Below are 13,590 nucleotides of genomic sequence, written 5' to 3' on the forward strand. Positions count from 1 at the left end.
AACCTCAATAAATAATTCGTTTATCCCTAATTTTAAATTTATTTAAAATACATTTCATACATAACAAAACATTTATTTTTAATTTAAAAATAAAAAAAAAATCCTAATAAGCTTTTTATTTAAAAAAAACAAATTATTATTTGTAAATATTTGTCAAATATTCGTAAATAATAAATGATGGTGTTCGCGAATAGTAAACAAACAATAGTTTGTAATAAAATGAAACAAATATATTTTTGTTATAAACAATCGAATAACCGTGATTACAATTTACATTTTGTAATTATCGCTACATCTAGAGACTAAATAAAAAATGATTCGATCAAGGCCCAACTCTGCTGATTAAAGCATTTTTTTAGATTAATTTCAACTTTAACAATATCCCAAGAACTTTTGTGACAGTCTCAGATCTTAATGTGTTGGCTTTGTCAAATGAAAATTATTATTATTAGTCTAAATGAATAGGAAAACATGTGAGAAATGCAACTTATTGAGTTGAGATGAGTAATATGAAAACTCTGGGTTATGAAACACATATTCATAACTATTTTTAGTAAGTAAAAATATTTTCACTAACATTGTTAACAAAGATTAAAGTGGATAATAGACACGTTTTCAACAATGAAGGTCACATTCGATCTAACCAAAATCGATATAATATAATATAAATGTGAAATGAGAATCTCTGTCGTGGGTTGGCTCTGGAACCAATATTATCCGATCGTACTTTTTAAAAGGACGTCATATCCTTTAAAAATAATCGTTAATGGATCAGAGGATAAGAGTGTAGGTCTAAGCGAATTCTTTCGTCGGTTATTTTAGAAACTTAAATTTCACATTAAATAAAAGCACTTAAAAAAAGCAAAAAAGATTTAGAGTAAAAATATAAATTGTGAATGTTTGGTTATAATAATATAAAAAACCCGATGAGAGAACCTAGATAAAGTTCTCATTATTTTAAATATGTAAAAAAAAATTGTCTACTATTATTTTTAAGTCGATAATAGATAATATGCGTACTTCTGGTTAGATTCAATTTTTTTTAAATCGCTATCAAAAATGCTGCGATAGTCCAAAAAGTAAATGAATTGCCGAAAAAGAGTCTTAATTACTAGACTAATAATAATTACACATCACAGTTTAACCAAAAAATTGCCTATACTTTACTCCTTAAAAATTAGTGCAGTGGCGTTCACCTAAGCGTAGTCATAAAACGTAGCAAGTAGTTTCATAAAAAAATTAGTTTTGACCTGACTATAAATTTATAAAAAAATTATATTTATAAATCGTAAAATGGTAAATTTCGAAAAAATAAAAATCACTACAAAGACACACGTAAAATACACGAAGCATATTCGAGTATTTACTTAATTCTAAACTAGAATTATTTTGGACATTGGTCATTAATTAACTTAATATTGAATATAAATTAGAATGAATTAATCTGTGCAGTTTTTTAAAGTGTGTGAAAGTAATATAAATAATTGTTTTTACATTTAAGGGCTAGATTGATTACAATGAATTAACACAGACCTAATAAGCTTAATCTTGCTCTAAAATACTTATTAAAATTTATTTTTTTTAAATGAAAAAATAATTAACTATTAGGTTGTACGAATATAATAAATTAACTTTATCTAATAACTAATAAGTAATTGCCGAGAAGTGATTTCTATTCTTCTAAACTCAATCATTTATCATTTTTATAATGTAATTTAAATGTTAGTTTTTCTTTTAAGTGCAGATGAGTCATGGTGAATAGATATTGATTCCTAATGACTTAATCGATTTCATTTTAAATAATTAACCGTTATATTATTTTATCAACTGTGAAATGGGATTAGAAGAATAACTAATCATAAAATCGTCCAATTATTCTTTTATTGACTTACCAATGCAGTAAACACCTAATAGATCCAATATAATAAATACATTAATTTATAACAATTTTACTTAAATGCATCTTTTATCTTACGTTTTTTAAGTTATTTTAGTCAAATTATAATGAAGTATTTTAACTTACAGGCGATAATTACTGCAAAAAAGTAATTTTCAAACGTCTTATTTAAATATTTTTTTTTTATTGGATAGTTAAAATTGATTTTTACATTACTTTTAAAATTTTAAACTGATATTAGTTTGAAACATTATTATAGTATGGTGATGACAATGTTTTTTTAACTAGGATTTTCTTGATGTCCGGTGACAAAGATTTTCCTTTGAATTTTGATTCTGTTCATAGTGCTTAATAAATAATATGTACAATTCATTTGCTATATAGATATATACATTAGGTATATACTGGTATTAGGCTGTATTCATATACAGCACTTCGAAATACCGTGTGCACCGTAATTTCAAGTAGCTGTTATGGTAACACTACATTATACACATTAATATCAATACACCAACACAGCACGTCAAAAGTCAAAGATATTATCAGTCTTCATTTATAATATAAACAAAATATTGTTCGTATAGTGAATAGTGCCCCTATTGACTAATAGCTGTAGTAAGGCTCAAACGAATACGGTTGGAAAGACGTTCATTCACGTTATTCACGTTGCCTTGCAATATAATTAAAATGTCAACTTCTCGGTATACACATGCTGTGGTTAGCCGTATACCGCATTCGCTTAGAGAACATCATCCGTCGTTGGATTACGATAAAGCCAAACGACAACATGAAAATTATGTCCGAATATTGCGAGACATTGGTCTGGACGTAATCGAAATGCCACCAGACGAGAATACGCCTTGGAGTGTATTTGTGGATGATACAGCGTTTGTGTGCAACGGAACCGCAATAATAACTAAACTTTCTGAACCCGATCGAGCTAAAGAAGTAAGCAGTCCTTAATTTTTTTAAATAAACAGTGTCAACAGCAACTTATGGATTCATACAAGTGGGCAGATTGACAATTTATTACAGGTACAAAGTTGATCGAAGTTGAAGACCCATTAATCAAATAAACATAATATATTAGCGTAGACGTCAAGTTTTGTATATTATGAGAATTCTAATAAGGACAAACATTAGATTGTAAAGCTTGAAAATTAAATACAACCAAAGTACCGCTCTTAAATATACTAATATATAATATTGTAGAAATGATACTTGCAGTATTTGTTTACTAACAACTATTTATTTTGAAAAGAGTAGTTAAGAAATAACAAATTAATTATTTGAACAACTGATATAAAAACATTGTACCTCAACTATAATTACATTAAAATGCTTCAATTTTCAGGTTGATATTATTCGTGCCGTGTTGAAGAAAGAAATTGGATTGCCTATTGTTGAAGTCTCTAACAAATCTGCAAAATTACATGGAAGCGATATATTATTTACTGGTATTTTGTTTATTTTAATTACCTTTAATAAAAATGTATAAAAATTATTTTCACTATTATTACTATACTTTGTAGTGTTTTTGAAAATTTGTTTGTTAAAATTTAACTATTATTGTCCTTAAGCAAAAAACCAAACCACCGTTATAACAAAGAATAGATTAAATTTAACATATCCTGTTGTTATACATTTTAACTGTTTAAAGTGGTTTTAATGGAGATAGCATTCAACCCACTATTTATAGTATAACAACTAATATAAATTTATCACTTTGACCTAACCATAACCATTATTAATGCTGTCAGTATTAATTTATAACATAATGACTAAAACGTTACCGAATGCTGTATGATTTCTTTAAGTGTAAAAATAATAAACTTAAAAATATTTTAGGCAGAGAATTCTTTATTGGAATAACCAAATGGACAAATGAATCTGGAGCAGTAGCGGTTGCGTCTGCTTTTCCAGAATATCCATGTGCTCCTATTAAGGTAAAAACTCCATAAATTATATAGGAGGATACAATTTATCATATGGTATTTTGTTTTCTAAAGGTCAAAGAAAACAAACATCTAAAAACCATTGTTTCCATGGCAGGACCGGATGTTATGTGTGTTGGATCAAGTGAAGAATCAAAACATATTCTTAAAGTAATTACAATTTACTAAATCTATATAATTGAAGAGTACAAGGCAAATAATAAAATATGTCAATTTTTACAAAATTGATCATTTAAAGGTTTGGTGTCGCATAGGTGTAATTTTAGGTATGGAAACTAGCTTTCTTTAACCGTAATACTTGTTTTTTGAGTAGTCATTAGAGTTTTGAATTTTATGAAATGCGATTATAATATTAGAACACCTTGTATGATGCTAGTTTTTGCAACATCTCTAATAGTTTTATTTTTTTTAAATTTACTTTTTCCTCTTTTAATTACTTTAATTAATAAAAAGGTGTTTAAATTACAGAATAAAAAAAAACCTTCTTTGTTGTGTAACATTTTTATTTTTTACAGACAAAATAGAGCAGCCTATAGCTAATAAATACCAATGAATAAAAATAGCAAAAAACCATTCATATTAGGTGCTATCATAGTCTAATAAAAATAATTCAGAACCTAAGAAGTGTGCTTATTACTGTACTTAAAACTTAATTTTACTTTTAATTTAAGGTTATGATGAAAATTGATTATATCTAACTCTTTTTTAAAAGGGAGTATGACGTCCTCATAAACAGTCCTTATTTTTGTACTCTTTAATTTATAAAATTTTTTTTATTATTTGCCATTAAAACTGATAAATCTCATTGGTTAGCTATTAGAACAAGAAGCGACTTATAGTTATCAAATTTTAACATTGCCCGAAGACGAAGCTGCTAATGTTATGTATATCAATGGAACATTACTTCATCGGTCTGCGAAAGAAATACCAAAATCTTTTAAGGTAAAGAATTTATTTTTTCTAAAACTAACAAAATGTTGTAACTTTTTATTTTTATATTTTAGGTTTTAAATGAAAAAATATCCGACATCTCTCTACAATCAGTTGACATTTCTGAACTTTTGAAGTGTGACGGAGTAAATTTAAACTCATGTTGCCTTTTAGCAAGGCGCGCCAAACACATCAGAAACTTATAAATGCACTGAACTAATAATATAGTGAATCTCTTGCCTAAGTCAGTATTATTTTTAACACTAATTCTATGCATAATTGTTTAACACAACTTAACAAATCGTGCTGAACAAAATTTAACAAATATTGGATTTCAGTTATTTTATAGAAAAAATAATATTCAGCACGAATTAAAGTATTATTGCATTGACTTTTGCAAGAAGGAATTAATGTGAAAAATAACTGAATGTTACATAATATTTATATTGATAATAGTATAGTATTAAATTTGTTCCTTTTAAAAGTATTAATTATAATATTCACCTATATAATACTTATGTTGAGCATATATATGAAACTTCATATAATAATATACCTATTAAAATATAAATTATTTTATATTATTAAGAAACCTGTTATAATAAATGTTTTGTGGAATTATTAACATCATTAGTACGTTGTACCTTTTTATCAGTATATTATTTCTTTTCTTTGTCTACCGGCACCTCTTCAGTGGATGGGGAAGCATTTCTAAAGTTGGGAAATTGTTCCCATGGAGTCGACAATTCAAAACGTCTGAATTCTTGAGTCATTTCTAACGGTTCCACAACGACTCTTTTTTTGTCATCGTCGTACCTCACCTGAAAATTAGAAATAAGAAAATATTTAAATATTGAATCCAATAAATAGTATGTACCAACAGCAGACCTCAACATAACCGGACAGCGGAAAATCTTTACGGAATGGATGACCTTCAAAACCATAATCTGTCAGGATTCTCCTTAAATCCGGGTGATTGCTGAAGAATACGCCGTACATATCCCATATTTCACGCTCATACCAATTAGCCCCTTCATATATGGCTGTGATTGAATCTACTGGAGTTAGCTCATCAGTGTATGTTTTCACTCGGATACGCGCATTAAAACGAACGGAGAGTAAATTGTATACAATCTGTTTAAACATAAAAAGTAATTACTATAAAAAGTACAGCTAGATTTTTTGGGTATCCATGAACCCAATAAAACCCATATTTTTGGTTATAATAACTTAATAACCTAGATTATTTTTTACCAACTCCCAATATTTTTGTTTGAATTTTAAAACTTGCGTTTCTTTACTGCGTAAGTATATATGTAATTATGATTAAAAAATTTTTTTTATAATAATATGAAATTGAATAACTCAAAATTCTTTTTATCTCATATCAAATTGAAGCTCCTAACAAATAGTAGAATATCAACTTGGCTAAAACAAGAGCTGGGATGTTGTTTTTAATCGGCAGACCAAACGTGCTATTTTTGCTATTAGTAAAAATTGTTTTATTCAATTTGAATTATATGTAAAAAGAGCTTGTAAAATATGAATTGTTGGGTAAACAGAAATTACCTCAAATCTGTTTGTGCGCGATGGGATATCTACGGCACAAATGTCAGTCAAATTTGCAAACTGGCAATTATGATGATCTTTTAAGAATTGCAATACAGGTAAAACTCCTTCTGGCGCAATAAGTACTTCTAATTCATCTCCAGTGGCTATTTGTATTTTTTGAACATACTTTGGCAAACATTCGGCAACATACTTACCGAATTCTGCCAAATTTTGTTTTACTACTTCACTCACTTGTCGAACAGTTGCTAAAAACAATAATAACAAAATTGTTAAGTGAATATTTTACAGGGCGCCAACATAAAGTAAAATATCACAACACCCTAATAATATGATTGTTTTTTTTTTTATTTCAATGAAATTTCTTTTAAAAATGTGTACATCACATTTTGGGCTATCTAATAACAGTGAGAGTGAAAAATATTAATTCAAACCTTTCTAATATCTTTTAAGATATTGACTGGTTCATAGTTAGTAAGTCACGCTGTATATTTTAGTTTGCGAAGCTGAAAAGGTACTGGTTTTACATTAATGGTGTTTTTTTGTATTTATGTAGAATGGAGAAGGTATTGTTTTAACAATGATGTATAACAATTAAGATATATGAGTAAATTATACCATAATAATAAAAAATACAATTTTAAAAACATTATTGTCTTTACAACAGTTTTTACCAATTATATTGCTAAATAATATTATCATAATATTTCTACCATCTGTCATTTAGAGATTTACATCGGAGTTTAATTTAAGTGATTATATCACTTAGTTATAAGAATTTGTACAATCCTGTAAATCAACCTCATTTTCTCTGTTACCCAACGCACAGACTCTCCTATTTTTTTTAGTAACACAACACAATATCCTGATAATATCATCATAAGATCCTGTAGACTGATTTATTTGTACCCAACTTAAAATATCTAATCATTTATGTTACTAATAGACATTAATTTCATTTATAATATGGTGTTAATAATAGTATACATATACAAATAAATACAGTATTAAAAAGTTAAAATAGATATTAAAAAATTCTTACGCTTAGTTTCCTTTGCTGCTTCTGTACTTTGAAATCGAACCTTACCGGCAATATAATTTGGCACCCCGAATGTATGAGTTGCAACTAAATTAAAGTAAATATTTGTTTTGTTTTTTATAACATAAATTTGTAAAAGTTAAATAACACATCCGATTTAAGTTTATCAAAGGCAATTTTGAATTGCATCAACATTGCTAATAAAAAATATAATATAATATTCAACATTACCTTTATGAAGTCCAAGATATTTAGATTGTTGAAATATTCTGTTCACTATACGCACAGCCATGTTTACAAAATATATTTATTACAAAATATTTTATTGAACTTTAATGAAATAAATAATATGTGCGGAAAATTAACAAATCGCGATAGTGATAATTTGTAGGTCTCGTCTTGCTTTCGTGAAAAAAATTATCGTATGTTTTTAGAACAATGATAACATCATAAATTGATAACAAGATTTATCACTATATAGAATAGATAAAAACAAAAATTGTAATTATTAAGAGGGCGTCTCACCGCTAATTTTTAAGGAGTAAAGTATAGGCAATTTTTTACAAAATCTTAATTTAAAGGTTAAACTGTGATGTATAATTATTAGTTCAATAACTAGAACTCTATTTTGGTAGTTAATTTATTTTTTGGACTATCATAGCATCCTTTAAAGCGATTTAAAAATGTTTTTTCATCTCTACATGTTTAAGCAGACTGAAAATAACTCGCTTAATTTTGGTTTTAGAGTAAAAGCACCCATTATAATATTAAACAGTTTAGTTTTATCTCGGATGACAATACAATATCTTGTAATAATATGGGACTCGGGCATCTAGGTCGCCCTACATATATATGGTCATTCCCCTAAAATTTCATGTTTTTTTTTTTAAATCTACCAAAATGAATTTAGTAATCTATTCACCAATTATTAAGTACCTTTAATAAGACTAAAAAGTAAAAAATTTAATTAATTAATTTAAAAAAAAACTTTTTTAAAAAAAATAGTAAAAAAGTTAACTAAAAAGTAAGTATTCGACAGATAAGTTCACTGATTTACTATTTTTCAAAAAGTTTTTTTTAAAATTTATTTTTACTTTTTAGTCCTATTAAAGGTACTTAATAATTGGTGAATAGATTACTAAATTCATTTTGGTAGATTTGAAAAACACCCATACAAATGTACACGTTAGCAAGTTCAAATCTCTAGAAACCTTTTAAGGGTCATCACAGCTTTCTAGAAGGAGCATGTTTTTTAATTAATAAACTCACCCTTCGAAAAAGGTTTTTTTAAACTATCATCAGAGAAGGGTCAGCAGTTCTTTTTCATTAGTCCTAGTCAATAAATACTTACAATTAAGAAAGAAAGTAAAAAGACTAGTTAGGTATAAGAAAATATACTACCATTTTAATTATATTATACAATTAATACTAACAGATACAAAATGTAACAATACTCCAAAAAATAAAACAATGTTTTTTTTTAACTAGAAATAAATATTTACACTTAAAGACAATATAAAGTTATAACCTCATTGTAGGTATTGAATGTATACATAAAAAAAAAAAAACTAATTTTTATAGACATACCTCGTCTTTGCAGCCGCAGGTATAGTTAATAAAAAAACTGAATAAATAAATAAAAACAAAGTCGCTTAGTACAAATTACTTAATGCCAGTGGACTTCGCTAGGATGAGTTATTTGACCTAATTTAAAGAATCTAGTCAAATTATTTTGAGTAGTCGACTTTGCTGCATTTGACTGCAACTGAGGTAACTTGCCATCACGCTTTAAAATTCCTACACATTTCCAATCACCAACTGTGGCTAAAAAAAAAAATATATATAAATATAAAATTTACTAAATCTGTTTATAGGCTTCCTAGACTTCAGCTAATAAATTGTAAAAACAAACTTATAGAACTTACATTTCCATAGTCTAACACATCCATCATCTCCAGATGACGCTAAAACAGTACCGGTAATATTCCATGCGACACGCCAAACTGTACAATAATGGTCATCACATTGCATTGCGGTTTGAATTGTATAAGGAAATCCACTGGTTGCATCTCTGTAATTAAATCAAATGCTTAAATATAGTTGAAAAATAAACAAATATTCACTACATACGCAATAGGTTTGAGCTTTAAAATGCGGACATTGTTGGTAGCTATTGCTAAGAGATGATATGATCGTCCTAAATTTGGAGCAAATATCATGTCATGAACTGGGTGAGTGACACTTGAGACTGACTCCGTCTTAGCCCATCGACGAGAGACTTCATTGTATTCACAAATGAAAACTTTGCTGTTTGTAGTATTGGAGTTTTCATCACTACCAACTGCTATCATTGCATTTGGCATTTTAAAACTAAAAAGTATACATTGTAAATTAATACAAATTTGTAGTTAATATTTTAAGTAAATAATTTTCTACCTAGAAAGCAAAGGATTCCATGTGAGACAACTGCTAGGTATTTTAAGCGATACCTCGTGTTGTAAAGGCCATTGAGCTAGATTCATCGCATCTGGAGCTTCGTAAATTCGCATCACTCCATCAGCTGAACAAGTTGCTAATATTAATCCAAACGATTTTGGACCAAACTTTACATCAGTAACAGATGTACGAGAGTCTACCAAATTAGCTCTTCGTACCCAATGCCTTAATAATGTACCTCCTTCATTACTTTCACCGACTAAAAAATATAACAGAACAAGAATAAAATAAAATAACAATTATATGAGATATTACTATCAAAATTTCAAATTTAGTTTCTTAATATTTAAGAGATAAGAAGACAAAATCCTTCTACCCATATGTAGATGTACAATACATATTTACAAACATGCAAAAAGATAAGCGTTGCTCTAAAAGATATTTAAAGTTATCATCTAATACTGTTTAGGCTAAAATCCCAAAATTTCACCTTAATGACAATAAGCTTATTTTGATGTTGAAATTTCAAAATCTTTAATATCATAACTCTGAATTTATAAACAGCTTAAGCTACTACAATATCTATTAAAAGTGGTTAGTTAATAAAATAAAAAAATTATTTAACAGTAGGTAGGCGGGTAAAACAGTATCATTTTTACACATGCATTTTATCAATAATAAACTAATAATAATAATAAACTTTAAATGTTTCGAATTATAAAACCAAATCAATCGCGGCACTAAAGTTTTTCGAGTTAGTAATTAGCACAAAAATACATTCGTAAATTAAAAACACAAGCAAATGCAGGTGGGAGCAGCAATTTATGGATTAAGTGCAAGTATTTTCTTGTTCAAAAGATTATAGTATAAAAACACAAATATAATGAAAAAATTGTTTAAAAAAAATACCAAAATATTTCCATTAAAAACAAAGCCATAATATAAAATAGAAACTAACTTATTTCCTCCCAAATAGCTGCAGTTCGATCAAAAGAACAAGTTGCTAAGACTTGACCGAATTCTGGATGAGCCCATGTTACCTTCCAGACTGATCCGCTATGGGCCTTCCAGCTAGCTGTTAAATTCCAATTACCCTGCTCATCTTGATCCCATACCTAAAAAAAACTTTGGTTTGTAAAAAAGAGAAACGTTAAAGCTAAGAATATATTAATTTTACCTTAACAAACTGGTCAGTAGAACAAGTAGCCATTCGCTCGCCATAATAATCGAATGCGACATCATGTATTAAATCCTTGTGCTCAGCATTAATACTATGAGCCTCCACCATATTTAACTTCTTAATGTGATATGAAGTTGTTTTATAATCTTTAAATAAATCTTATTTAATCCTGTAAATATTTGAAATGCAAATTACTTTTACTTTTTTTTTAGTCGTTTTTGAATAATTGTAAATAATAACGATAACATGGGTAATTACTATTTTGAGGTTAGGCACATATGCGAAATTGACGATAAAAACGAAATTTTCTAACCTCTTTGGTTGGCGATCGATAGTTACACGTCGGGCGCCAGGATGTCGTTGAAGATACAATAGGGTGAATTTATTATATGAGTTTTTGAACGTCATGTATTCAGTATTGATTTTTGGAACTGAGTATGAGAATACTCGTTCAAATGGACCAGAATTTATTAACAGAACTATTGTTTTTGTCACCATATATTATGTAATAATTATGAAATTTTAGTGTGCACGATAAACGGGTACAAAGTATTGTAAAGTAATCGAAAACAGTTATTTTGATTCCAAATGAGTTTAATATGTGTATACAACTTATTTACCTTTTTTTTTTAACGAATCCGAACATTTGAAAATATGAATTTTGAAAGAATTTTTTCTGTCGAATTTAAACTTCCTCAGAATAATTGTACGAAATGTAGAAGGATTTTTTTTAGCGTTAAAAAAATATGGAAATCGTAATTAATTTTTAGGAATTAATAATTTTTTTTATTCAAATATTACTTATTTTTTTGTAGTATTTCGAAAACTTGTAAGATATAGTTCAAAACTTGTACTCCTTCTATGTACAACAGCCGATTTATAAAATTAAGTACCTATAACAAAAAACAAAACTTTTAAGTTTTGTGATAAGGCTTGTAAGTTAGATGAAGGCAACTAGACTATTATGCTTAATTTTGTTTTATTGAACTAACCACACAAATATAAATAAAATATTGCATTTATAGTGTTTTTATTGATAAATATTTAAGATTTTTTACCTTAAGAGATTTGCATCGAGGCTTACTTTTTATTCTATAACTATTTTAATAATAGTGGATTAAAACAATTTGAAATTATAAAAAGGAATTTTCTCCCAAATTGATTATGTAATCGAATAAACTTAATTTTAAAATGTATTATTTTAATTACATTTTCTGTTTATTATTTTAACCTTATCAGACCCAGCAACATTTTTTGTTAAAAACATTTTTTTTTCTTCAATTTTATGTTTTATTGTTATCTATATAAAACGTACAAAATATGTTTAAAACAATTTTACAATTATCTTGTAACATTCTTGCTAGTACACTATAGTGTACCCTAGGTCTAAATGGATGTTACTATGGATTAATAAATTTATTTATTTATTTAAAGTCGGTACACTATAGAGTACCCGGGGGTCTGATAAGGTTAAAAAAAACTATCGAACTTTTAATGGTAAACCTCATTTTAAAATTCATAAGTTTTTATTTTATATTATATTTATAAATAACAAGCTTAGAACTTTATTTATATAAACTAAATAACATAGAAAATATTTAAACCACAATTAGAAAAAAAAAATGTAGCATAATATAGGCGATTTACAGAATAATTCTTTACTTAATATTTACATTTAGGAGCATTTGCTATTTTAAAAGCCAAATATCTATGGCTACTAATCATTAGCATTTTAGCAGTGGTTTAAAGACATGTTTTTCTCGCCTTTGTTTTTGTCATCATGTCCAAATTTAAAAAAGCTCACGTCACAGGACAGTAGAAGGACGTCCTTATACATTTTATGCAGAGTCATCCCAACATCATAAGAGGTAAGTTTACTTCCTCACTTATAGTAACCTCCTTCAAAAGGTTATGGGGTGAATGTCGAGATATATTGAATAGCATTCCCAGACCGCAAAAAATAGTGGTCCGAGTAGTAGTCAAAGTAAGTACCTATAACTAGAAAAAATATACTTAATGATATTATACTTAAAAATATTTTTAAAAGAATAAGATACTTGATATAAAATAATTTTTATCACATATAAAAACAGCAATAATTAACACACATTCGTTAAGTCCTTTTTTGTCGAGTGAAATTATTTTCACTATATATATATATATTTTATACTTAATTCTCTAGCAACTTTTGTAACAGAGAGTAACAAAATCACTTAAAAATACGCTACGATGCGAATCTACAAAGATGGTGAAATTTTTTTTAATATTATTACAATATAAATCACTGTAAATAGACAATAAATGTTTTAATAAACAGCTCAATTCTAGATCCTAAAAAAGTGAGTTAAAATAAAAAGTGTTCACCACTTTTCGGGAAAATTGTTTAGATTTTTAACTGTAATCTGTAGTCCTATATCTTATAAGAATACCCTAAAAAAATGTGTAAATGACACTATTGTTATTATTGTTATAATAATAATTTGATAAATATGTCTATTTTTAAGGTGTTTTTCTTAATTTTAAGGGATAAACATTTTTAAAAGTGCCTCTCCCAACTAGCCAAGTTCTATCCTTATACTGCAGG

General features: G+C 27.3%; 3 protein-coding genes across 3 annotated transcripts; 1 reads left to right on the forward strand and 2 right to left on the reverse strand.

Moving 5' to 3' along the window:
- Nucleotides 1–2,418: 2,418 nt before the first annotated feature.
- LOC126832890 (N(G),N(G)-dimethylarginine dimethylaminohydrolase 1) lies at nucleotides 2,419–5,293 on the forward strand. The gene is made up of 6 exons (XM_050563922.1): nucleotides 2,419–2,845; nucleotides 3,252–3,354; nucleotides 3,746–3,843; nucleotides 3,907–4,002; nucleotides 4,666–4,794; nucleotides 4,857–5,293. The coding sequence occupies exons 1-6, from the start codon at nucleotides 2,585–2,587 to the stop codon at nucleotides 4,986–4,988; spliced, it is 819 nt and encodes a 272-aa protein (XP_050419879.1). The 5' UTR covers nucleotides 2,419–2,584; the 3' UTR covers nucleotides 4,989–5,293.
- LOC126832891 (NADH dehydrogenase [ubiquinone] iron-sulfur protein 3, mitochondrial) lies at nucleotides 2,962–7,794 on the reverse strand. Its single transcript, XM_050563923.1, has 6 exons — nucleotides 7,622–7,794; nucleotides 7,394–7,477; nucleotides 6,352–6,599; nucleotides 5,671–5,916; nucleotides 5,427–5,603; nucleotides 2,962–3,318 (listed from the first exon to the last, which is right to left on the reverse strand). The coding sequence occupies exons 1-5, from the start codon at nucleotides 7,680–7,682 to the stop codon at nucleotides 5,442–5,444; spliced, it is 801 nt and encodes a 266-aa protein (XP_050419880.1). The 5' UTR covers nucleotides 7,683–7,794; the 3' UTR covers nucleotides 2,962–3,318; nucleotides 5,427–5,441.
- Nucleotides 7,795–8,815: 1,021 nt separating this feature from the next.
- On the reverse strand, nucleotides 8,816–11,245 carry LOC126832889 (nucleoporin SEH1). Its single transcript, XM_050563921.1, has 6 exons — nucleotides 11,004–11,245; nucleotides 10,785–10,941; nucleotides 9,827–10,085; nucleotides 9,521–9,760; nucleotides 9,316–9,461; nucleotides 8,816–9,214 (listed from the first exon to the last, which is right to left on the reverse strand). The coding sequence occupies exons 1-6, from the start codon at nucleotides 11,112–11,114 to the stop codon at nucleotides 9,057–9,059; spliced, it is 1,071 nt and encodes a 356-aa protein (XP_050419878.1). The 5' UTR covers nucleotides 11,115–11,245; the 3' UTR covers nucleotides 8,816–9,056.
- Nucleotides 11,246–13,590: the final 2,345 nt, after the last annotated feature.

The sequence above is a fragment of the Adelges cooleyi genome, unplaced genomic scaffold, assembly GCF_023614345.1.
Source record: "Adelges cooleyi isolate 19-005CV unplaced genomic scaffold, UGA_ACOO_1.1 ACOO_flye_CR_arks_rails_tigmint_CR_PRNA_167, whole genome shotgun sequence".
NCBI classification, from domain to species: domain Eukaryota; kingdom Metazoa; phylum Arthropoda; class Insecta; order Hemiptera; family Adelgidae; genus Adelges; species Adelges cooleyi.